We start from the raw sequence: 25,711 nt of genomic DNA, 5'->3' as shown, positions 1-25,711 counted from the left end.
TGTTTCCATTTGCTGCTATAGATCTTTCTAGTAGAAGGCTTGTGCGCTGCTACTAGAATAGTTTTAACTGGGGAAGAGATACCGGGAGTCCTAGCTACGAGAGGAACTGGAGCAGCCAAGCTGTGAGCTTGAGGTTGTCCAGGTTCGGGACTGGGAGATCTAGGGGGGTGGGATATTAGATCCGGACAAGGATCCAGAATCCAAGGAGGATTCACCAGATGAGACCAAAGGTAAGAGAACCAGGTTTGACAAGGCCAAAACGGGGCAATGAGGATAATCCTGCTCCCCAACCAACTGGCTTTCTGAAGAAATTTCAGCAGAGGAAGAGGGGGGTAAGCATAAAGAAGGCCGGGATGCCAAGCATGCACCAGAGCGTCTCTCAGGGGTTCCCCAGAGGGGGAAATGAGAGCGAAGTAGTCGTAACATTGTGTTCAGGGGAGAGGCAAAGAGATCGCAACAGGGTTGACCCCATTTGGCGAAAATCCGATTCGCTACCTCTGGATTCAGAGACTACTAGTATGCCAACAGGATGGTGCGACTTAGTTTGTCCACTAGGATGTTGGACCGTCCCGGAATGTACGTTGCTATGAGAAAGCGGTTGGTGGAGATCGCTCATTCCCCCACCCTCATGGCCTCTCGACAGAGTGGGTAAGACCTGGTTCCCCCCTGTTTGTTGATGTACCAGACAGACATTGTCCGTCTGAATCGCAATCGTTCCTACAGGAAGAAGATCCTGAAGTGCTTGCAACGCTAACAGCACTGCCCTCATCTCTAAAACGTTGATATGCAGTGAGGTCTCCGTGAGGTCCCACGTGCCTTGGACTGTCCTGCCTGAACAGTGCCCCCCCCCCCCACTAAGGCGGGAGGCGTCCGTGGTCACAGTGGCTAGTGGAGGTGTCATAGAAAAGGGGCGTCCTTGCTGGAGGTCCGGAGATTGCAGCCACCATAGGAGGGCCCTCTTGCAAGCCCTGCTGAGGGGAATGGGATGGCTCAGAGGATAGTGAAGAAAGGACCACTGGACCTGAAGGGTCCATTGTAAGACCCTCATGTTCAAACGTGCCATTGGCAATAGGTTGATTGCTGCCACCATCGAGCCAAGAGCCCTCAGGACCAATTCCGCCGGGGGATCTGGAGATTGCAGAATGCCCTGCACGTGTAGCCTCAGGGTTAGTACCCGGTCTGTGGTCAAGAAAGCTAGTAGTTTGTGTCTAATCTGGCCCCTATGAAGTCTATGGTCTGAGTCGGAATAAGAGACTACTTCTCTAGGTTGATAGTGATACCCAGCCGGGGAGCTAGATGAAGAAAGTAGTTTCTGGCTGCACAGAGTAGATGCCTTGTCGGGGCAGTCAGGAGCCAGTCGTCCAGTTATGGGAAGACCTGAATTCCCTGGAGCCTCAGGTGGGCCGCTATCACTAACACTTTGGTGAACACCCTGGGGGCTGTGGTGAGACCAAAGGGGAGGACCCTGAATTGGAAATGACTGGCTCCTAGCCGGAAGCAGAGGAACCTCCCGGAACACTTGCCCATCAGAATGTGGTAGTACGCATCCTTGAAGTCTATAGAGCACAACCAATCATTCTCCCGCAAAAGGGGGAGAATGGATTGAAGAGTGACCATGCAGAACTTTTGGTTACTGACAAATTCAGGGAAGAGAGGTCGAGGATTGGTCTCAAGTCCCCCGTCTTTTTTGGCACCAAGAAGAACCTGGAGTAAAACCCGGACCCGCACTGGTCTGGGGGGACGTGTTGGATGGCTCTTTTTTCCAGCAAATGTTGGATTTCCATTGCTGTGGCCTCTCTCTGATCGGGTGGGACATCAGGGAGGTATCTGGGGGTGCGTGGGCAACGAGAAAAGGGAATCTGATATCCTCTGGATATGATGCGAAGCACCCAGCGGTCTGTCATGATGGACTCCCAAAGCTGCTGGGTGCTTCGAGAAACGCCCCCAGACTACCTCCAGAGTGGAGCAGTCGGGCAACCCCTCAGGGGTGTTGCATGGGTTGGTCCGAGAAGGGTTCTCTGGATCCAAAGTTCCGCTGGGCCCCCTCTGCCTAGGAAAGGCTGGGAGTCCAGAGCGAGACAGGACTGTTGCGACTTCCGGAACAACATCTGTCCCTTTTGGTTCTTAGAAAAGGACCTCTGGGGAGCAGAAAAGCGGACTCAGACGGCAGACGTCTTCCCGTCCTTTTCGCTCTGGACCAAGGTATCTCGCACGGTTTTGCCGAAAAGGGCAGAACCATCAAAAGGGGCATTAGCAAGAGACGCCTTAAAGGGTTCCGCGAAATCACAGTGCCGGAGCCAGGCCTGACGTCTCATAATGAGGCCCGCTCTGCTGGCTCTAGCGGCTCCTTCCGTGGCATGAGACAGTAGCCGCATAGAGGTGTTGGATATGGATCGTAGAGTGGCCATCTGGGTGGCGACGCAGAATACTCTGATAAGGTCCCGTTGCAGTCGGAGCACATTTGCCATGTAATTCAGCGACCTCACAGAAAAGGTAGCCGAACTGAACACCCGCTTCCCTAGGCGGTCCATCGACCAAGACTCCTTGCTCGGATGATGAACCGAGGGACTCTCCTGAGCAAGTTCCCTCTTGGTGGCCGCCACCAACATGGCATCTACAGGGGGACCCTTACTCCAGTGGGACTTGTCAGAGGGTGGGCTAAGAATCTTGTCCGGGCACTTGAGGACAGGCTCCACAGTGTCTGGCTCCTTCCAGGCCCTGGTAGTAATCAAGTCTACCAGGGGATCAGCTGGAGGGGACACCCAAGAGGTAGATGGGCCTGCTTCAAACGCCTCGAGTAACACTGATTCGTCCGAGGTAGTCTGTGGGGCAGACCCCCCAACACTTATTCTGAGCATCTCCATGTCACCAAATGAGACATCTTCGGGGGGTGATCTTGGGGAGCCTTCCCCTTCCTCCAAATCCGTGTCCTCAGTCAAGGACTCGGGGGAGGAGTGCAGGGTGGAGCCATGGCAAGGGCCGGGGGCCTGGAATCTAGACAGGGCCATCTTCACCACGTCAGAGGGAGAGCTGCTCTCTGGGATCCGAAAGCAGACCCTCGCTCGGATCCGGACAGATCAGAGCCGGTGCCGAAGCGATCAGATCTGACGGACCAGCATGCTCCGACCCGGACGGAGCCGAAGACATACCGATACCCCCAGATTCGAAGCTCAGCCTTCGGCTCAGAGAGCTCGGATCTGAAGAAAATGGACCTCAGACTCGAGGGAAGTGTTGGTGCCGACACCCCCCCCCCCGGCTCTGAAGACTCAGAACCCGGGAAACGGGATGGAGAAGGAGCTATCGGGGCAAAGAAGGGGGGGGGGGTCGAGCTCCCCCCAGGAAGGGGGAGGGGCAGGAGCACTCCCATCGGGTCTCCTCCTCAGGACCCGGTGAAAAGCACAGGGACCGGATCAGAGAAGGAGACCCAAAAGACCTGGAGGGAGAACACCGCTTAGCTGGGTGGTGCTTCTCCCCCCCTCCTTTCTTTCCTGGCCTTCCTCTCCTCTGGGCTAAGGCGGGAGGTTGAGTCCCGGCCGGGGGGGAGGGAAGCAGGAGTGGCAGCCACCACAGCGGGAGCCATGGGAGGACCGGAGGTAGAAGCAGAGTCCGGGGGCAGAAGACCCGCCAGAATCAGCTTAGACCTTCGGCCCTTGAGTGCCCTGGGGTTGAACGCTGCACAGATGGTACAACCAGAGGACAGGTGCTCAACCCCAAGGCACAACACACACACACACACACACACACACACACACACGAGTGTGGCCATCTGCTGGGGACAGCTTATGGCCACACTCTGTGCACTTAGAAAACATCACCTTTGGGGCCTCAGACATAAGGTAAAGCTACACACACACACACACACACACACACACACCCCTGTACGGAACCACGAAGGAAGGGGGAGGTTAAATAGAAACAAAATAAATTAAACTAAGTTTTAAATAGACAAAGGGACCTGAACACACACACCAAAAGTTAAAGAAAAAAGTGTCAGAAAAGTTAAATTTTTCTCACAAAGTGAACGAAAACGCCTGGAACTCGGGATCAAGCTGCTGAAGTAAACCGCGGCAAACCAGATCTGAGGCCAGTCGGGGTTGGCAGGGGATTATGGGTAGGGGGGGAGCTTGGAGCTCGGATCTAAAGCTGTTGAAAAACTGCCGGCTCGGATTAGAGGTCGGATCAGATTCCCTTAGGTTGCTGCACAAATGAAACTACTTCAGATTCAAGATTATGGCAGGCACATTGCTTTAATATCTTAAGCAATCCAATCCATCCGATTTATCTTCTGCAGGCCTAGACACTGCAATCCCATCTAGCTCAGTGTTTTGCAAAATATGGAGAGAAGCCCATGCCACAGCTAGACAAATACCCGGAGACCTTAAAGGCTTGAAAGGCAGCCACTGCTCAGATGACAAGGGAAAAAAAGTCACAGGAAAGCATGAAAAGTAGCTGAAATATACATTTAAAAAGTAACGTGTCTACCCATATCTTCACTCTCAATTGAAATATTAGATACAAGATTTCATGCCTACTTTAGCACTAAATGGAAATCTTTCATTTAGCAATACAGCACTTCCAGGTAGTGTGATTTCTGGTTTTCTTCAGAAAGTACAGTTTTGTACCTACCATAAATGTAGATGTTAGAGTGCTAATACAGCTGCAGTCATAACAGATGGGTTCTCCTGCCGTCAAGCAGGTCCTCGGTCGGCCGAATTCCAAAGTCTAGGTCCGGCGTCGGTTGTCGTTGCTTCTTCCCTGACATCAGTTCGACAGGGGTATAAAGGAACCAGCAGACGCCATTTTGTTCAGTTTTTCTTGCCCCAGATGTCAGGTGCCCCCAGAAGGAAGGCAATACATAAATTTGTGTAATAAAGCAATGCAATATAATCAAAATACAGTAGTTGCAAGCAAATACACCATAAATGAATACCCCAATCAGGTTGTATGAGGAGGTATTAGCCAATAGGCCTGTCCCAAGAGGGGAAGGAGGGAGGGAAACATGGACTGCAGCTGTATTAGCACTCATACATTTATGGTAGAACAAAACTGTACTATGCTCATCGTGCATACAGCTGCAGTCATAACAGATGGGTAGAATCCCAAAGCTAAGAAAGGGGTGGTAGGCACTAGGTGGAACTAGGAGCCAGGATGCCCTGCAAGACTGCAGTGGCAAAGCCAGCTCTAGTTTTGGAGTATAATGGTAGGTGGTAGTGCTTGGAGAAGGTATGCACAGAACTCAAAAGTGGCTGCTTCCAAAATATCTTTGGTAAGAACTCCTCTGAGGAAAGCTGCAGAGGTAGCTGTGGCCCTTGTGGAGTGAGATCTGATGCCTGTGGGTACAGTTTTGCCATGAAAAGAATAGCAAAAGCGTATGCAGTGGGCTATCCATTTTGAGACTGTCCGTTTGGAAATTGGCTTTCCTTGAGCTCCTACAGCATAGGACACAAAGAGCTGTTCTGATTTTCTGAAAGGCTTTGTTCTGTCCAAATAACGCAGCTGTCTGTGGATGTCTAAGGAATGTAGTAATCTCTCCCCTTTGTTTTGAGGATTAGGATAAAAGGTAGGCAAGTGTATGGCCTGATTCAAAGCTACCCTGGATACCACTTTAGGCATAAAGGACGGGTTGGTTCGTAAAGAAACTCTGTTCTGATGGAAGATAAAAGGCTGCACAGCCATGAGCTTGTAGTTCTGAAACTACGAGCTGAGGTGATAGCCAAAAGGAAAGCTGTTTTCCATGACAAATATTGCAAATCTGAAGAGGCAGCTGGCTCAAAGGGAGGCAAGGTCAGTTTTTCCAGAATGAAATTGAGATCCCAAGCAGGTATTGGTTGTTTCCTTGGGGGTCTTAGATTCTTGGCCCCTCTGAGGAACTGTCTTGAGAGGGTGAGAGAATAAGGGTGGATCAGTATTGTATTCTGCAGAAATGACAGAGGCATGGATTTTGATGGAGGAGAATGAAAGTCCACTGCTTAGCAGCTCAGCTAGATACTGTAGTATTTGAGGTAAATTCAGTTTTCCAGGATCCTGGCCCTTTTTCTCATTCCAGACAAAACAGTTTCCATTTTGCGGAGTAAGCTTTTCTAGTTGACGGCCTTCTGGCCTCCAAAATGACATCCTGCACCTCCTTGGAGAGTAGGGTCTGTTGTGATGCTAAGGAATCTTCCATGCGGCTAGATTGAGTTTTTAGCTGGCTGTAAAGAGTTTTGAAGCTGTGCCGAGTCAGGAAGAGAGGCATTAGAGGCAGGGTCCATGGTGGGGAGTGCGTCAGGCTCCTCAGGAGTGGGTACCAGTGTTGTCTTGGCCAGTCTGGAGAAATGAGAATCATCTTTGGTCTGTCTGCTCTGGTTTTCAATAGAACTTTGGGCAGCAGAGGAAGAGGTGGGAAGGCATAAACTGTCATTGATGTCCAACTGAAAGAACGTCCACTCTCCAAGCCTTTGGATGGAAAATCCTTGAGCAGAATTTTGTCAATTGGTGATTTTTGTGGGAGGCAAAGAGATCTATGTCTGGCCTTCCCCATGCTTGGATTATCTCTGTAAAAACTTTTGGCTGCAACTTCCATTCGTGTGGATCTGTCATATTTCTGCTTAGGTTGTCTGCCAGCGTGTTTTCCTTGCCTGGCAAGTACTGCGCTTGTAGTTCGATTTGTAAGTCCATGGCCATGTTCCAAAGTGACATGGCCAGTCTGCATAGGGGGTATGAATGTGTTCCTGTTTATGTACCACATTACTGTGGTGTTGTCCATTCTTATCAATAGTTGACCTGGTTGCAGAAGGTCTTTGAAAGCTATAATAGCATTTATTACTGCTAGCATTTCCTTTTGATTGATGTGAAGGTGCTTTTCTTTTTGGGACCATTTGCCCTGAATGCACCGATCTGTCATGTGCGCCCCCCAGGCGTAGTCTGAGGCGTCTGTTGTGATGACTTGATTTGCTTGAGGCTTGCTGAATGGAAGACCTGTGTTTGTTTGGCATGCTTGAGCCCACCACAGAAATTCCTTTTGTAGACATGGAATTACTGGTATTATTGTTTCCAAACTGTGGCTGTGTTGAGACCATAGGTCTTTCAGGTACCACTGAAGTTTCCTCATATGCAGCTTTGCACATGGGATTAGTAAGATGCAAGATGCCATGAATCCCAGAGCCTGCAGGATTTTCCTTGCAGTCAGCCTGGTGCAATTTGCTAGTGCTCTGAAGTATTGAGTTAGTTGCCCCTGCTTCTCTGGCGTGAGATAGGCCATCTGGGTGTTTCCGAGAGGGTATTAGCCTTGATTTCTTTTTGTTGACTGTGTATCCCAGAGAGTTCAACAACATTATTACATAAGCCAGATGTTTCAGAAGAATGTGCTTGCTGTCCGCTTGGATCAGGCAGTCCAAATAGGGGTATATTTGTATCCCTTGAAGTCTGCAGTAGGCAATTACTGATGCCAGGCATTTCGTGAATACTCTGGGCGCAGTAGATAAGCCAAAGGGCAATGCAGAGAATTGATAATGGGTTGAACCTGCAAGAAATCTGAGGTATCTTCAGCAATTTTGTCTGATTGGGACATGCAGGTATGCCTCCTTGAGGTCCAATGTTACCAGCCAGGACTCCTTGCCCAGCATGGGAAGAAGCTGCTGTAGAGTGAGCATCTTGAATTTTGGTACGAGTAGAAATGTGTTCAGGATGGATACGTCCAAAATAGGTCTCCAATCTTTTCCCTTCCTTGGTACCAGGAATAGTCTGGAATAAAAACCTTGACCTTGTTCGTGCTTGGGTACCTCTTGAATAGCTTTCATGTCCATGAGATCTGTAATTTGCCTTTGTGCCTCTGCCCTTTGATTGTGTGGCAGGTTTGGCATGCCTCATTTTTGGAAGGGTGTGAAAATGGAATCTGTAGCCTCTGTTTATAATGTCCAGGATCCATTTGTCTTTTGTGACAATGCCAATTTTTTGAAAATAATGCCAGTTTTCCTCCTAAGGGGGCTGTCATTTGAGTCTTGCTTGGCATGCAAAGGGGAAGTCATTGGGCTTGCTTTCTGAATGATTGCGAGTTATCCTCACCACCTCTGTGTAGGAGCTTGCCATTGACTGCCTCTAAACGATCCTTGGGATTGTCCTCTGCCCCTCGGGCGCCTGTATCTACCTCTTTGGGGTCTATCTGTGGCTGGAAAGGACCAATTTTTGGAAGGCCAATTTCTACTGAAACGTGGGGGTTGTACCTGTAGGAAATCTCACAGTTTGTATTGATTTAGCCTTTTCCTCCATTTTCCGTAATACCTCCTCAGCATTAGCACCAAATACATCTTTTTGAAGAGGGGCATCTAGCAATTTAGCTTTGACATGATCAGGCAAGGTTTGCTCCTTGAGCTAGGCATGTCTATGTATGACTGATCTTGTAACAGCAGCTCTACATGAGGCCTCTAGAGCATCAAAACCACATTGTAAGGTATGCTTACCCACTTGTTCTGCACTATGCATCAAATCCTGCAACTCCTTCAAGTCTGGTTGTTCAGGTTGTGACATTTTACTTTTCAATTGTGATAACAAAAACTGTTGGTATTTTAGCATATGGAACTGACAGTTTAAGGCCCTCATGGTTAAGGTAGCCGAGGTATATACCTTTTTTCCCCACCTTTCTAAGGATCTGGAATCTCTCTCGGAAGGTAATGGATTTTTAGCAGTGGAGGCCTTAATTCCCTTGGGGCCCTGTGAGATGGTTTCTGGGTCAGCAGCATGGCTTTTGTAGAGAAATTGGTGTGAGTCAGGAAACCCTGTAGTACCAGTCAGGCTTGACTGGGGCTGGAGGCAGAGAATCCGGGTTAAGGCAGGCCTCCGAGTAAACGTCATCTAGGATGTCCAAGACAGGAGGTATAGCCAGAGGCCTGTGCTGAGGTAGCAAGAGAAATTCCCTAAGCCTTTTCTTGGAATCTGAATAATCTTGGCCTTCCCAGTGGAAGTGTTCCCTTAAGGTATGCAAAGTTTCCCCAAATGAGTAATCCTCTGGGGGGGATACAGAAGGAATGGACTCCTCTGCATCAGAGGATTCAAAAGGGGAGTAAGAATGTTCCTGATCAGAGTGCTCTGAAATCATAATGGAGCCCTGATCAGAGGAGGGCGATTCTTCCTCCACTCTGGGCCTTTTGTCCGGTGGGGGGTTGAGAACCCTTAAGAGTAATTAAATCCTCAGCCATTTTAAGCATCTGTTTTGTAGGCATGGGGCCTAGAGATGGGCCCTGTGCAGCTTGTCTCTTAGAATGCATGGCTGCTTTAGACTTGGTGAAAGCCTTGATGGAAAAAGAGGAAGGTCTGAAAACACCTTGAGTGGAGGTAGACCTGTCCGCATTTTGAGGTTCAACGCTAAGAGTGGCTTCGGTATCTGTAGTCGGGATGTGGGCCAAGGAGCCTGCGACCTCGGGCACAGGAGACATCGCCAATGAAGTGTAGTCTGTGGTCAGGGGCTGCGTAGGCGCCTTACTGAGAACCGGACCACATCTAGTCAGCTTTGGCGTGGTGTCGGTAGAGGCCGCGGACCTCGTGTGTCGGTCCTTATCTTTGCGTTTTTTTAGACAAAACTGGAGTCTGAGTATCCGACATAATATAGTTAAAAGTTTTTTCAAAATAATGCTGGGCGAACTCTGCCCGACGCTTAATGGTGCGTTTGTTGAATGTAGCACAAAAGCGACAGACCGAGACGTCGTGGTCTGAGCCTAAACAAGGTATATAGAGGGAATGGAAATCCTTATGTGGTATTTGCTTCCCACATGAAATACAATTATTAACTTTGTCTGACATCGGTCTGAGGCAAGAAAAGTTTCCCCGAACGGGGTTACTTAGCTTTCAAGGAGACTTCGATTTCAAAATTTTCGTAATTTCAGGAGCTGGCCGACCGGCACTTGCGAACTGCTTCTGCTTCCGGCACCGTGCGGCAAGAAAGACTGAACAAAATGGCGTCGGCTGGTTCCTTTATACCCCTGTCGCACTGACGTCAGGGAAGAAGCGACGACAACAGACGCCGGACCTAGACTTTGGAATTCGGCCGACCGAGGACCAGCCTGATGGCAGGAGAACCCATCTGTTATGACTGCAGCTGTATGCACGATGAACATCAGTGTCTGGAGTGAAAAGGCATCCAAAGCATAATATGGTAAAATCAGCCAAACCATTACATACTCGCGCAGTCAAATCCATGTTTTATGGAATGCAAGATTTTGTTCTAGTTCTATTAATAGGATGAACCAAGTTTGCCTTGGCTACAAGGAAGCTACTAGAATCTTTAGCTTCTTTACCTTCGTGATAATCCTGGAGATTTAGGGAACAGGGAAGGCATAAACATCCCCCAATTTAGAAAAGTTACCTACTGCCCAAGCTTCCCTGTCAAGCAGACTGGTACAAAAAGCTTGCTACGGTCTGGAGAAGTAAAAAGGTCAATTCCTGACATGCCCAATTTAGACTACCTGAAAAGAAAGGTCCTGCTTAGCAGCAGTCATGGATCTGCCTCTAATCTGCTCAAATGGTCTACCAGAATGTTCTGCTAGGGTGAAAAAGTAGAACCACCTGAGGTGCACCCCCATCCACAGAGCTACTTCCACTTAGCAGTGTGAACATACAAGTGTGCTACCCTGTTTTACACATTTGTGATATTACCTGTAATATGCAAAACCCACATCTTTCATAAGCCAAAGGCATTCATGGTCAGGTTCTGGTTGTAGTTACTGCATGAACAGCATCACTGATTCAGATGGACCAGATACTCTCCCAAAGAACTCCTGCTCTACTCTAAAAAAGGTGAACTATACAGTTCACTGGCAGTGCTGCCACCAAGCCAGTCTCAGATGCCACTGTAGCTTCACGTGCAGTCTCAGAGAACTGTAAGGACAGTAGAGATGTACCCCAGGACCTAAAAATACAATGGCTGATACGGAGGTCTTGGGGAACATTTTCAAGTGTTCTGCCAGGGATTCCACCTTGCTAAGAAAAAAAAAGACAGTGGAATCCAGCTGGGGCCAGGGGGTTAAGGTTTGACTAACAAATTCAAAGGGAGGCTTAAATTCTGGAAGTAGTCCACCATGAAATTAATGATCCACCATTGCATAAATGGTTGCCTGACTCAGGCAGTCAACCAGATAAATGTCAATGTGCACGTCCTTAGCTTGGCAGTGTGCAATTACTGAATGCAATGTATTTGACTGAAATACCCAATTTCCCAAGAAACCACAAATTTCATGACTAAGCCAAAAGTGAGGCAAAATCAGGGGCAGTTGAGGCACAAGTCACACATGCACAAACTTATCAAACAGAATGTATCCATAATCTCCCAATGCCAACAGAATGAGGCAAGATGTACAGTTGCTCATTTACTGACCATGCAGACACACAGTGATGTGCAACTAACCAGGAAGTCCAGAATTCACATTTAAAGTGACAGAATGCATACGCACTGGTCTGGATTTGGTTAAATTTTTTTAAACTACATTCAAATTGATTGTTTCTGCTGGGCATGCCATAAGCCAGATGCATTTGGCTGGCAGGATTGTGGCCCAAGGGCTGACTGGACACCTTTACACTAGCACCCAAGGACAGAGTTTAAGCTTCTCAAACAACCACTTCAATGAAATGGGCGATAGATTGTGTGCAGGCTCTGGTTTAACTGGGGGAACAGAGCATTTTAAACGTGCAACGGAGGGATGCCAGTGTGGGCCATACAAATTCCCACTTGCAACCTATTAAAATGAATCCATTTTAACAGTAAGACCATTGGATTGCACCACACTCTTTCTATAACCCCCTTTTACCTCTGAACTTACAACCAGTACAAACAGCTTACAATTAAAAGGAAAGTGTCTTCGTCCCACTGATCACCTCCACCCCATGTTTGGCACCAGAAATGGGAAACCTCCACCCCATGTTTGGCACCAGAAATGGGAGTTTCTAGTTATGAGATCTACCGAGGGGTCGGCTGGAGGGGACACCCAAGAGGTAGATGGGCCTTCGTCAAATGCCTCCAGAAACAGACTCATCCGAGGAAGGTTTTTGGGCTGACCACCCCCCCTCTAATGCGCAGCATCTCCAGGTCTCCAAAGGAGACGTCTTTGGGGGTGACCTGGAGAAACCTTCCCCTTCCTCCAAGTCAGTGTCTTCCGTGAGGGACTTGGGAGAGTCCAAGTGCCTCCTTTTACACTTTCATTTGTGAGGAGCCTCTTCGGGATGGGGGGGGGGGTGTCTGAGGAGGGCTCACCAACCAGGTCCTGTTCCTACAGGGGAACCATCTGAGATGTAGACGCAGGCTGTCCCTGGAGCCGGATGATGACAGGCCCGTCTGCGAGGGAATGGCAGTGGATCCGTAGCACGAGCCTGGGGCCTTGAATCCCTCGAGAGGACCCTCTCCACAATGAAGGCTGAAGGTGAACCGCTCTCCCTAGGATCAGAGCGCGGCCCCCTCGGATCAGTGTGGATCGGCGCAGGAGCAATCGGACCCGAAAGAGAAGTGTGCTCTGACCGCATTGGAGCCGAAGACACACACCCTCCGGATCAGAGGCTCGGCTAACTACCCCGATAACTCTGATCCGAAAAAGGACCAGACAAACTCGAGGGTACAGCCGGCAAAGTAGCAATAACCATCGGCGCAGACTCCCCGGCTCAGACGCTACCCGGATCAGACTGCTCCGAAACCAGATAATGGATCGGAGAAGGAGCAATGGGGGCAAAGAAAGGGGCAGAGCTCCCCCCCCCGGGGGGGGGGGGAGGAGGCAAGAGCACTCCCATCTGCATCTGGGCCTGGAGGAAGCGACGCATCATCCGGTCCATGTCCGCGTCTGAAAGGCTCCTCGTTGATCTAGTAGTCGAGGCTGGCCAGGAAGCCCGCCTCAACGACCTCGAAGGTGACCAGGTCTCCTCTTCCAGAGAAACGTGGAAAACGGAGCCAAGAGGGGGAAGACCTGGAGACCCTCAAGGGAGAATGGAGCTGCTTAGCCGGCGGGGCCGAGAGAACAGAATTGGCCCGTCACTTGTGGCACCTATGCCTCTCCCCGTCTCTTCCCTTCTCTCTGGAGTCCCTCTCTCCCTGGGACACAGTGGGAGTTTGAGTCCCGGCCAGGGGAGCAGGAACAGTAGGCTGAACAGCCGCGGCTGGTGACACAGAGAGAGGAGGAAGAAGCAGAATCCGCGGGCAAACGGCCCGCAAGGATTAACTTAGTCCTCCTGTCCCTCAAAGCCCAAGGGTTGAAGGCAGCACAGATCTGGCAGCCTGATAAATGAGCCTTCAGCCATGACAAATAACACACCCTCACACACAGAAAAAGAGAAGGGAAAGGTTAAGACCGACTACTAAAACAATTTAAGCTAAATAAACTAAGGGTCGATTAATACACAATTAAAAAAAAAAAAAAAACAGAGCAAAAAACCCTATTAAACCACTCAAACCGCCAGGAGCTCACTCGTGCTTCAAGAAGCTGCAGCAAACGAAATCTGGGGACTGGAGGGAGGAGGCAGGGTATTATGGGTAAGGGGGAGGAGCTTGGGTCTCTAGCTTGGAAAGCTGCCGGGTCGGATCAGATACCCACAGGTTACTGATCAAGTGAAGTTAACTACTTCATATAAAGCATTACCGAAATTTAACTGCATATTCATTGCAATAACATGGCTTTTTTAAATCAGATACAGATTCTTACAAAAAAATGAACATATAAACCATCTCCCATGAGTAGTCAAAACTCACCATAGCCAGGCTCTGAACTCTTGGATGGACTTTGCAATGCATAACATACTGCGTCAAAAACTGATGTGCAGTTGGTGCAGCCAGATCAAAGGACAGGACTTTCAAAATAAGGTGCTCCATTCTAAGTACTTGCTTTTTTGTATACGTGTCATCTGTGATGTACACAAATTCTGCAACTTCAGGGGGGTAAATTTCTTCAAATTTTCTAGAAAAGAAAAAAGCAGCCAATGAAAACTGTAGCACTAAGTTGTTGCACAGAATATCTTCAACACCAAATTAAATATCTACAAGACTATTACTCTATTTGGGACACAACAAAAATGTCTTAAAAATCTTACCATAGCAGCTGAAATTATATTTGGGAGCTACAGAAAGTTCTCCAATTTGACGTCTAGAGCAACTTCCTCCATGGAAGTCTGCATGTTTCCTATAGAAGGCGTAAACTCATGACCATCTTTAGGTCTCAGCCAGGAAAACTGACAAATTTTGCCCCAGAAAAGGATTTCTTAAAAACTTGGGTGCCGTTCTGAGCAACAGAAGGTTTACCTTAAAGTTAGACGGCCACATATTTGATACTGCTTCCATGAACTGTGAAATTCGAAAAACCACAAAACCCGAACTGCCAAATTACAAAACATCGCCCCCTTTTTGACCCATGGTAGCATTTGTTTTGGCGGTGGAGCGTTCAGTAATGTCGAAGTTTGATATTCTTACATTTAGGGATGACGGCATAACAGAATTCAGCTAAACAGGTCGCATAGACAGCAATTTGGAAATGTGCCATCGCAAAAATGAATGCATACCCAGAGCTAGTTAGATACCCTCTCACCACTTACTCTGTTCAAAGATGTATAATTTATTGCATTTAACCAGGTAACTCACTGGACTGTTTTTGGCCAACCTAGGTCATATAAGCAAAGAAATTTCATTTTATGGCAAGTCTCACAATCTCATATTAACACATTTCTATGGATGATTTCTGAGAATACATTTAGCAAGTATGTGGAACAAAAGATAAGGCAGTATTAGGTTAACAGAAATTAGTTAATATTCAGAATGTAGAACAAACCGGCTTCAGCAGGATAATTTTATATATAGCTTGGTCTCCACCCAGTCCCAAGTGCCCTGTGCTTTCAATCCTTCAGAATGTGCTCACAAGGCCTGGTTACATCTGTGATGAAGATCTGATTGTAGGGAAATTTCTTTGCCCACAACCTATTCAGGTGGTAGATATCTGCCACTCCATTCAAGCAAGAGAAGCTATGTATGATGCAAAAAACAAATGGCAGAATTTGCAGTATATCAATGCTGCAGTAGTCTGCTGCGCCTTCATCTGCTTAAAGCCAGACATTGCCCAACTGTGCTCAGCACCCTTCATCAGCAGGTACTTCTATAAAATAACTCAAGCACTTCGAGCTTTCATACCAAACACATGTCCATCCCCAAACGCTAATGTGCCAAGGTCTAGGATTCCACCTAGAGTGCTGGACTAATTCTATACCAAGGAGAATAGCAGCATGAGGCCCTGAAAAGGTAGAAGGGTGAATGGTGAGCAAAGGACAGACTACTGAACTGATACCTCTGGTTCTATGCAATAGCTTATCTACCAGCTGCCTTATTTTGAAGGCTGGAAAGACTGGCAACTAAACTTGACAAGTTTCCATGACTACTTTAGGCAGAGGAATTGGTTCTTCACTGTCCTGAAGGACAAGGGGTTCTCTGCACATGGAGACATGAACTTCTGATACTTTCCATGCAGATAGAAATTGCAACAAAACAGTTAAAGTTAGATTAAACTTAAAGCTGCTTTTGTAATCCAAACGTGAGGGCATTAATCTTTTTGGGGCTCAAATGGAGGACTACATTAAAAAATTGTTCAAGTATGGTGATGAAGTCAAAACAGCGTTCATAGGCATGGAAGCAGGACTTGGACAGAGGTCTGCCATATTAAGTCCCATCAAATATAGTGTTACTTTTGGTAGTAAGAAAGCTGTGGCTATACAAAATAGCTGCATTATCAAAATACCATAAGTGCAGAGGTCAGTGATGCAGTCAAATTCAGGGACCTAAAGTCTGCCAATGTTTTACAGCTCCTCTCCAACAGCTGTTTTACACCTGTTCCCCCCACCTCCAAACAGCCAGCCATCTATTTTTTCTCGTCTTACCATGACAAACCAAAGCCCTATTACATACCTAAACGTTTATATTTGAGACGCACTGTCCTATTGAAGGCCTCTTCAGTTCTAATATAATAGCTTTGTAGGAGCCCCAGCATGAGATGGGAGAACGCCCCCAAGCTTTGGCTTAATAAATAAAACAGAGAAAATGGGCGTCCTTTCCAGTCCCAAATGCTTACCACGGGAAGGTTAATGGGGAAACTGGATTGTAGCAGTGATTACATCATAATCTACAATTAAGTAGATTTTAAGAAGTTGTATTCTGCATGCAAGTCATTGCTACAGTCAGAATTTCAGGACTCCCAGAGCTCTCTTCTGGTTCTTGTGATGGTTTGCATCCAGCTGGAAGGCAAAGGACCCTTCAAGATGACTGCTGTAAATCCTGCCCCAACAATGCTTAGACTATTTGGAAAAGGTAGGGGAGAGGGGAACAAGTGGCTGCTTACAAGATGCCAATAGCAGGCATTCTTGAAAGAGTAGAGTTGAGGTACCACTAGTAGAACATGAACTGTTGGTTGCTTTTCATAAAACTTCCAGAAGAAGATAATGCAACTTGAGATGGCTTCTCAATGGGTAACACTTTCACTAGAAAGGCCACAAAAAGCTGACCTAGTTTGATCCTTTAGCTCTAATACCCGAATTGCCTGTACAAATTTAAAGAATTCTGCTTTCCATTTTTCTGTAGCCTTGGAGTGGTTTTCTCAACTATTTTAGGTGTGTTAGCCTTCCTTGGGGGAAGGTAGAAAAAAATATTTTGCTGCCAAGTTATGGTACAGGTGTCCACAGATGCTTGCAGAGTGCGGTTCAGTAGCAAAATACATCAACTGGGCTCCTTCCTTTGAATTTAAAAGTTACGGTGCATGACTAACCTTTTTCCTCCCTCCAGCAATGATCGGCAGAGAACAAAGTCCTCTTCCACAGCAACCTGGAGAAGAGAATTTTATATTCGACAAAGGATCACCAATAGTCCTCATCAGGACTTGCTTTCACAATAATAGTTCTCATCAGAATTCTCATGGTCTTTTCTAGACACCAAACCTGTTGTAAGAGACCAATAGGTAACCAGGACAAGTCCTTATCTGGACCAAATGCTACAAGATAGAGTCCTTATCAGGACTATAACTATGAAGAGAGACCAACTCAAATGTGGGTCATAAACAGTCCTTACCAAGACCAGATTTTATAAGACTGCAACAGTCCTCATCAGGACTCAAAGCAAAAGGCCCCCCAAAAAGGCAACATTAAGTTCTTAGGACTAAATCACACCAGACTGCATCAAATACTCTTCCAAAACGGTCCTTTTTAGGACTCTAGTACAACACAGTTAAAGGCTTTCCATCTTCAAAGACTGAAAACCAGGAATACCCTAGAATTACTGGACCTCCCACTAACACCCCTAGGAGACAGGAGCATTCCACTTTTTTCTGTGGCCTAGAAAAATTCTGAGATGGAATGCCTGATTAAGGGTGAGCTCTGTCTTCACTTTTGGCACAAGACTGTGCACAATTGCCCCCATCTGGAGTTCAAAACTTCATTTAAAGTGTAGAGATGCGTTTCTGCTAAAAGGATTGGAAGGGTTGTGAAAACAATTTGTTTGAAGGTTCTTACAGCAAGTAGTCTTGAAAATGAGATGGGTTCAAATAAAGTAAAAATCAGTCTGCCAACAGCATGCATGGAAGCAACAGATTTTTATCATAATGGATACTCCATCCACATCATGGAACGTGAATCATCTTGCATGTCTAAATAAAACGTTAAGTAGTGAATTATATTAAAGTTATGTACTCACCATAATGTTCCATCTGAATAGTCGTACTTCATTTGTCTTCAACCTGTGGGTCTATGGACCCGAATCTGATCAGACAGTGCTGCATAACCAGCACCTGATCTGAGCTCCAAGCTCCTCCCCTTACCCATAATGCCCTGATCTCCTTCCTCCCCTCAGATAGTTTGCTGCTCAGAAAATAAGCCCGACCCAACAGAACCTCACCACTACTGGCCCTCCTCAAATTCCTAAACCAAGTATGGCAAAAGAAGCCTTTAGAATGTTCATCTTCCATACACAAAGCCAGGACCATAGTGACAAGGTCAGGGGAAGGAGGGGGGATGGTTGAAGACAAAGTACAGCTACTCAGATGGAACATTATGGCGAGTATATACCTTTATCTGAAGTAGTTGACTTCATTTGATCTTCAACCTGTGTGACAGAGTCCCCAACTAAAAAGACCTGTGTGGCCCTCATGGAAGGATATTAGATCACCACGGAGCCACAGGATGCCCTACTCCTGGATACAATGTTTAATTTGTAATGTGAGATGAAGGTATGAGATGATGACCAAGTAGTTGCAGAACAGATCTCATCCAAAGACACCCTGGACCAAAGAGCCACTGAAGTGGCCATAGACCTGGTGGAATGTACTTTTACTTCACCCGGGGGAGAAATCCCTTTGTCAGAATATGCTCGAATAAGGCACTGGAAACTCCAATGAGCAATAGCCACTTTGGAAACTGGCTTTCCTAAGAAGGGGTTTGAGTAACAGAAACTGATCAGATTTGCAAAAGGATTTTGTCCTACGTAGATAAAATCTCAATTGCCTATGTACATCCAGCAAATGCAACTTATATTCACCCTTGTTCTGAAATTTAGGAAAGACGGGAAGATTGATAGTATGATTAATGCTTGCTTCTGACACCACTTTAGGAAGGCTGGATTAGTGCGCAGGGAAACCCTGGCCTGATAGAAAATCATGTATGGAACTTTGATGGATAAAGCTTGAAGTTTCGACACTCTCCTGGTTGATTTAATCACAGCTAAGAAGGCAGTCTTCCACGAGAGATACTGCAAGTCTACCAAAGCTGCGGGCTCAAATGGAGTGGAGACTTAAAGCCTGCAATACAAAAGTGAAGTCCCACGAAGTGTAGGATCCTTCATTGGGGGCCTTAAAAGAAAGGTACCTTTAAGGAAGGTCTTGCAAAGTCTAGAAGAGGCTAGTGAAGACATTCTCCACCACATGAAAATTAGAAATAGAAGCCAATTGAACTGTAGGAAGAACTAGCCTCTTGTTGGAAAATCCCCACCAAAAACTCATACTGCTGAAACAGGAACTGTGAAAGGTTCCAAATCCCAATGAGAAGTCCATAGAGAAAATAGTTTCCACTTGCTACAATATACTTTTGGTGTGGAAGATTTGTGAGCCGCCACCAAAATGGTTTTAACTGGAGAGGATAAACCAGGAGTCCTAATAAAAGGAACTGGAGCAGCCAAGCTGTGAGCTTCAGACTGTCCAGGTCTGGATGAGAAATCCTCAAAGGGTGTGAACGGAGATCCGGATTCAAGATCTATGGTAGAACTACCAGGCGAGACCAGAGGGAGGGGAACCAGACTTAACAAGGCCAGAATGGGGCAATGAGGATTAATGTGTTCCCCAGCCTGGGAGCTTTCTGTAGGAACTTTGAAATGAGGTAAGTGCAGTAAGCATAAAAAAAAACGAGAGGCCAAGCATGCACCAGTGTGTCTCTGGGAACTTCCCCCTGGGGGGGTTTCAGAGTGAAGAACTCGCTGTATTTTGTGTTGGAAGGAGATGTGAAGAGATCGCAGCAAGGCCGACCCCACCTAAGGAAGATCTCTTCTGCTACTGAAGGATTCAGTGACCAATCACACAACAGAATAGTCTTGCTGAGCCTGTCCGCTAGAATGCGACTGTCCCGGAATGCGCATTGCCACACCAGAAAACAGCCGGTGGAATATCGTCCATTCCCACACTCATGGCTTCTCCACAAAGGGGGCAAGGTCTGGTTCCTCCTTGTTTGAAATACCATACTGACATGTTGACTGCCTGGATCGCAATAGTCCCTAAAGGAAGATGGGCATGGAATGCTTGCAACATTAGAAGCACTGCCCTCGTCTCCAGGATGTTGATATGTAAACTGGTCTCTGGAGGAGACCATGTGCCTTGGAGCGTACTTCCCAAGCAATGCGCCTCCTCCACCCTAGCTGGGAGGCATCAGTGGTCACAGTGGCTTCTGGAAGAGACAGGAGAAAGGGGCGTCCTTTGACAAGGTCTGGGGAAAGAATCCACCACTGAAGAGAGTCCCTACAGACCTGAGAGAGACTGATTGGATAGGAGAAGATCTAGTAGAGACCACTGGACTGCTATTGTCCACTGAAGGATTTGCATGTGTAGTCAAGCAAGGAGTAGAACAGCGATTATGGCTGCCATTAACCCCAGTGCCCGCAGAACTGTCTGCCGTAGGAAGTTGAGCTTAGAGAATACACGAGACATGCTCAGATTGTGTACCCTTTCTGGAGTGAGGTAAACTTTCAATTGAATAGTATCCAGCAGAGCACCAATGAACTCTAGCACCCGAACCGGAATCGGTGACAATTTGCCGATGTTAAAGCCCAGGCTGTTTGCTATTAATAGAAAATAATCCCTGGCCTGACAAAGTAGATGCTTGCTGGGGGCAGCAACAAGCCAATCGTCCAGGTACAGAAAGACCTGAATTCCCTGCAGCCTCAAGTGAGCTGCTACAACTGCCTTCACTTTGGTGAACAGCCTTGGGGCTGTGGTGAGACCAAATGGGAGGGCTCTGAACTGATTGGCTCCCAGCCGGAAGCAGAGAAACCTGCAGGAGCGCCTGCCCATCGTGATATGGCAGTATGCTTCCTGGAGGTTAGTCGGTCAAGAACATCCAATCTTTCTCCTGCAAGTAAGGCATGATAGATTTGAAGAGTGACCATCTGGAATTTCTCCTTGGCTACTGAAAGGCTCAAAGTGGATAGATTCAGAATGGGTCTTGCACCCCCCATTTTCTTTGGCACTAAAAACCTGGAATAACTGATCCGGACTGGTCTAGGAGGACAGGTTGGATAATTCACTTTTTTAGCAGCTTGTCTTTCTAGTGCTGCTGCCTCCCTTTGCACGGGAACATCTGGAAGGCATTTTGGTGTGAGAAGTGGTTCGGTGAAGATGCAATAACCTCTGGTATAATTTGCAACATCCAATGCTCTGATGTTGCAAACTCTGCCAACTGGGTGTACCGAAAGGTAACCCCCGACTGCCTCCCGCGATGAGCAGTCTGGCAGCCCCTCAGGGCTGCTGCACGGGTCTGTCGGAGATAGGTTTGAAAACCAATGTTTCTCTGCTCCCCCTCTGCCTCGGACTGTCATAAACTTGTCTGCCTCTGGGGGAAGGCAGAGTCCCGAGTGTCCTGGAAGACAGACTTCCGGGAACCACATCTTTCTCCCTCGCAGATTCCTTGAAAAAGGATCTTTGAGAGGCAGAGAAGCGGATCCTGATGGCAGACAGCGTCTTCCTGTCCTCCTCACTCTGGACCAGAGTCACGAACCGTTTCCCATACAGGGAAGAATCATAAAGGGCACTTGCAAATGACACCTTGAAGAGTTCAGTGAATTCACAAAGCTGGAGCCAGGCTTGGTGCCTCATGGCAATGCTGGAACCGGATGCCCTGGCAGCTTCCCCTGTAGTATGGGAGAGCAGATGCATGGACGTATTTGCTATAGCTTTGAGAGTGGCCATCCATGCAGAGAACACCTTCTTGCCCTCCACCGCCATGGACTATGGGGGTGACTCAGCAGCCTCCTTAACTAGGTCTCACTGCAGTCGAATGACGTGCATCATGTAGATTTGCGCCCTTATGGTACAGGTTGCTGAAGCATACACCCATTTGCCTTGACTGTCCATGGTCCTCTACTCTGTCAAGATGGACTGTAGAGCTCACCTGCGTGAGCTCTCATAGTGGTAGCCACCACCACAGCATCTACAGGAGACTTCTTGCTCCAACTAGTCTTGTCTGGTGGGTGGGTGGGGCTTGGGCCTTTATCTGGTCGCCTAGGAATAGGCTCCATGGTGACTAGTTCCTTCCACGACAGATGTTATGAGGTCCACAAGCAGATCCATGGGAAGAGAGCCACCCAGGAAGTAGATGGGCCTGTGCCGGATGCCTCCAGGAACACAGACTCATTCGAGGCTGGTTTTTGGGTGGACCCCCCCCGGCAAAGGTTCTATGATGTCTCCAGAGGAGACATCCTCCTGGGGTGATCGGGGGAACCTTCCTTTTCCTCCAAGTCAGTCTTTGGTCAAGGACTCAGGATAGGAATCCAAGTGCTCCTTTGCACGTCTGTTTGCAAGGAACCTCCTCAGTGAGACTCTTCGGGGGGGGGGGCTCAAACCTCTTGTTCCCACGTGGGGGCTTCTTGAGGCAAACCCTGCAAAGGCTGTCCCAGAGATGTCAGGATGGTCAGGGCCATACCCAAAACAGAGGGAGTCAGGACGAGATAGTCAGGGGCCTCAAACTCCGAGAGAACCCTCTCCACCATGTCAAAAGCTGAAGGGGAGTGGGCATCCTGAGAAACCACCATAGCAGCCATTCCCTTTGGATCGGACAGGGGAGCCAGAGCAGAGACTACAGATGCAGAGGGGAAGATTGCGCGCCAACAAGCTGAGCAGACAGAACCCCCTCGGATCCAATGCCAAGGCTACGGCTCAGATCAGACCCGGTTGGATCACTCTCTCCAGGGAATGATCGGTGTCAAGGTACAGAGTACAGTCGACACCGAAGCCCCTGACACAGAGTCCTCTGATCCAAAACCTAAGGCTGGATTGAAGAAAATATAGGGGGTGAAAAAAGTTGAGCTCCCCACTCCGGAAGGAGAGGGGCCCGGCAAGACTCCCATCTGGATTTTGGTGCTGACAACTTCCACATCATCCTGTCCATCTCCACCTCTCTAAGACTGCAGGTAGACCGGGAGGAAGTCAACACCAGCCAGGAGTGCCAGTGAGGGGACGTCCTTAGAGGAGACAAAAAGATCTCCAGCTCTAAAATAAAATAATGCTTGGAGCCAGAGACCACGTTGCTTAACTATTCAGTAGCAAATGCGATATGAAGTGAGGAAGGAGACAGGGGGCATTATGAGCAAGGGGAGGAGCTTGGAGCTCAGATCAGGTGCTGGTTATGTGATGGTGTCTGATCTGATTCATAGACCCACGGGTTGAAGATCAAATGAAGTCAACTACATCAGACTGTAGGGTGCAAACAGAAATTTTGCAGGAGATGCATTTGGACAGAAGTCAGCATGTGAATTTGCCAAAGGATTTCAGGATGGATTTTCAGCTGAAAATCAAGAACAAAGGAAAAGGCATCAGTGGTGACTGTGGCAGAGACAAGGGATTACAAATGGTCTCAGTTTTGTTACCAAAGCAGACTGCAACCATCAGTGAATTTGCTTGTTACACTAACCGTATTGGGAAATCAAGAGTAGTAAGGAAAGAGCACTGGAGTCCATTGTAGGGCCTTCATGTGGTATCTGGCTAAAGGAACCAAACCTACAGTCACTGCTATAGGAAAGACTGTTCGCATCAGAGTGCCTGTGGTGTCAGTTGCAAGCACTGAAAGGGCCCAAGCCCAAAAGCCAAAAACACTGCAGCTCAGCAGCCTGGTGATTTGGTTGAGTGTCTAAATTACACAATACGAACTTTACCTGTACAGGCCGAAGGCTTGACTTTGGACAACTGACTGATGCCTAGGATGTCGCAGCTTAAATAAGGAGTCCCTGGCAGAGATCAGTGCCCTTGCTGGGGGTGGTGTACAGCCAATCTAGGTAATGAAAGACCTGAAATCCCTGCAGCTGCAGTCAGGCTGCAACCACTGTCCTCTTTCTGGTAAACACCAGGAGGGCTATGGTAAGACCAAACTGCAGGGTCCTGAACTGGTAACCAGCCCACAGCCAGAAGCAAAGAAGCTTCCTGAATTTATATATTGGTGTGATGGTAAGCTTCCTTGAGGTCCATCAAGCACATCAAAACATCCTTTAAGAGGCAAGATGGACTGAACTGACCATCCAGAACTTTGCCTTTGACAAATTGGTTTAGCTTGCTTAGACCAAAAACTGGTCTCAGGTCCTTTGTTTCTTTTGGAACTAAAAACCTGGAAAAGACCTGGGATCATATCTGGTCTGGTGGGACCTCCTAAATGACCATAAGCAGCTTTTGGAATCTCTGCCACTGCACAAGGTCTCTGATGGTGGAACATCTAGGAGACATTTTGGGGAACATTTAGAACTTCCAAAAGGATGCAAACCTCCTAATACAATTGTGCTCCCAAATGGCCTCCCAAGCTTTTGGGTGGAGAGCTAGACATCCCCCCTAATGCCTCCAGAAAAGTAGTTAGGCAACCCTCCAGGATTGCTGTAAGGGTCTGCTGAAAAGTCCCCACAAAAGCCCAGTTTCTGTGGACTGTCACTGCCCTGCAGGCAGTGTCAGTTACTCCTCTGTCCTTTGGAGGAAGACACAGTAGGAGCATCTGGGGAAGATATATATATTTTTTTCTTCAGAAAGACTATTCTCCCCCCTTTTGATTCCTTGAAAAGGTCCATGGGGGGATGGGGGGGGGGGGTAGAAAAGCATACAGGCCAAAGGCTTGATTTTGAACTGATGCCCAGAAGTCGCAGTTTGAGTAAGGAGTCCCAAGGAGTAAAGATGAAGACTAGACACTTCAGTGGATAACCTTTGGTCTAAACTAGAACTTGTGAAAAGGAGCATTGGACACCTTAAAACAGTCCATAAAATTAAACATCCAAGCATAGCAATACTGCAGCCTGCCGCTCAAGATGCCCCATTGGCAGTGCTGGATATGAGCCTCGTTGAAATGTTTGCTACGGAAACCAGGGTAGACTGTCTCCAGAGTCTTCTGTATATCTTGAGATTGTTGTGCCTTGAGTATAAGTCTCATTGAAGCCTTGTCATTACATGCTCTCAGTGCAAGTGTCAGACGTATGGAAATGCTTCCTTAATCTAGCAGCAAAGACTCCTTGTTCAGGGGTGAATCAAGGAGCTCTCTTCAAATTTCCTTTTTGGTGGCTGCTGCCACCACAATGGCATTGAAGGATGGACCCTTACCCCAATGAGACCTGTGTTTGTGGGGGTTAGAAGCTTATCTGGCTTTGTAAGGATGGATTCCACTGTCCGGTTCCTTTCACTGCCTCCAGGATAACAGGTCTATAAGGCTGTCATGGAAATCCAGAGTGGTACAACCCAAAGCAGGGATGGGACTAGAGGCCTCCAGAAACACTAACTCCTCCAGAGGGAGCTTCAGTGGTTCAGTCTCTGCACTGGCAAAGTAGCTCCAATAAATTGCCAGAAGAGGAATCGGACTTGGAACCCTTTTCTTCCTTGAGGAGAGCACCCTCAGCAAAAACCCCACTGGGGAATCCAGGTTTGTCCCATTACACTTTCTCTTCCCCAAAACCTTCTGTTCTGACAAAGCCAAAGAGGAAGGGAGAAGGGGGAAGAGTCAGGAAGCCCCGCCACAAGGGCAGGCTGGAGGCTCGCTGACATAGGCTGTCCCACAGCAGACCAATGACTGGTCACAGGTACAGATGAAAAAGGGGAAGGGGCAACAGGCAGAAGAAATCTGACCCCTCTTCCTAGAGAACCTCCTCTCTACAACATTGAAGGCAGAGGTTGGCCTCTGTTCCAGGGATCAAGGAACCTAACTGTACCAAAGACAGCCCCAAATGATTTACACCTTTACCAGACAGATTGGTGCCAAGCTGCCCAAAGCCTTGAGTGGAAGTGATCCTGAAGCAGGGGCCATCAAACCCTAACCCAGAGCCTCCAGCTTAGATGCCACAGCTCTTGAGATCCCAATGGCCCCAAACATATTGGGTCAGATGCTAATGAAGGGAAAGGACAATGCCAAAGACTGTCAAAGCCATTGGATCCGACCCAGAGGGTGGAAATTCTGCCAGTTCCACAGCCCGCTGACCTGAAGGGGCCAGGAGTGTAAGTCAAAATGAGGGAGCCAAAGGTCCTGGTGC

At 47.8% G+C, this 25,711-nt stretch overlaps 1 protein-coding gene across 1 annotated transcript in view; it reads right to left on the bottom strand.

The window, feature by feature from the left end:
- CCNA2 (cyclin A2) overlaps positions 1-25,711 on the bottom strand; it is a 1,007,636-nt gene that overhangs the window by 290,802 nt on the left and 691,123 nt on the right. The window contains exon 5 of the mRNA XM_044061531.1: positions 13,697-13,901. Coding sequence (XP_043917466.1) covers positions 13,697-13,901 — 205 coding nt within the window. The remainder of the gene's footprint in view (positions 1-13,696; positions 13,902-25,711) is intronic.

The sequence above is a fragment of the Protopterus annectens genome, chromosome 2.part0 (genome assembly GCF_019279795.1).
Source record: "Protopterus annectens isolate FY-2018-M chromosome 2.part0, PAN1.0, whole genome shotgun sequence".
NCBI classification, from domain to species: Eukaryota; Metazoa; Chordata; order Ceratodontiformes; family Protopteridae; genus Protopterus; species Protopterus annectens.
This window is presented reverse-complemented; position numbering and strand designations above follow the sequence as displayed.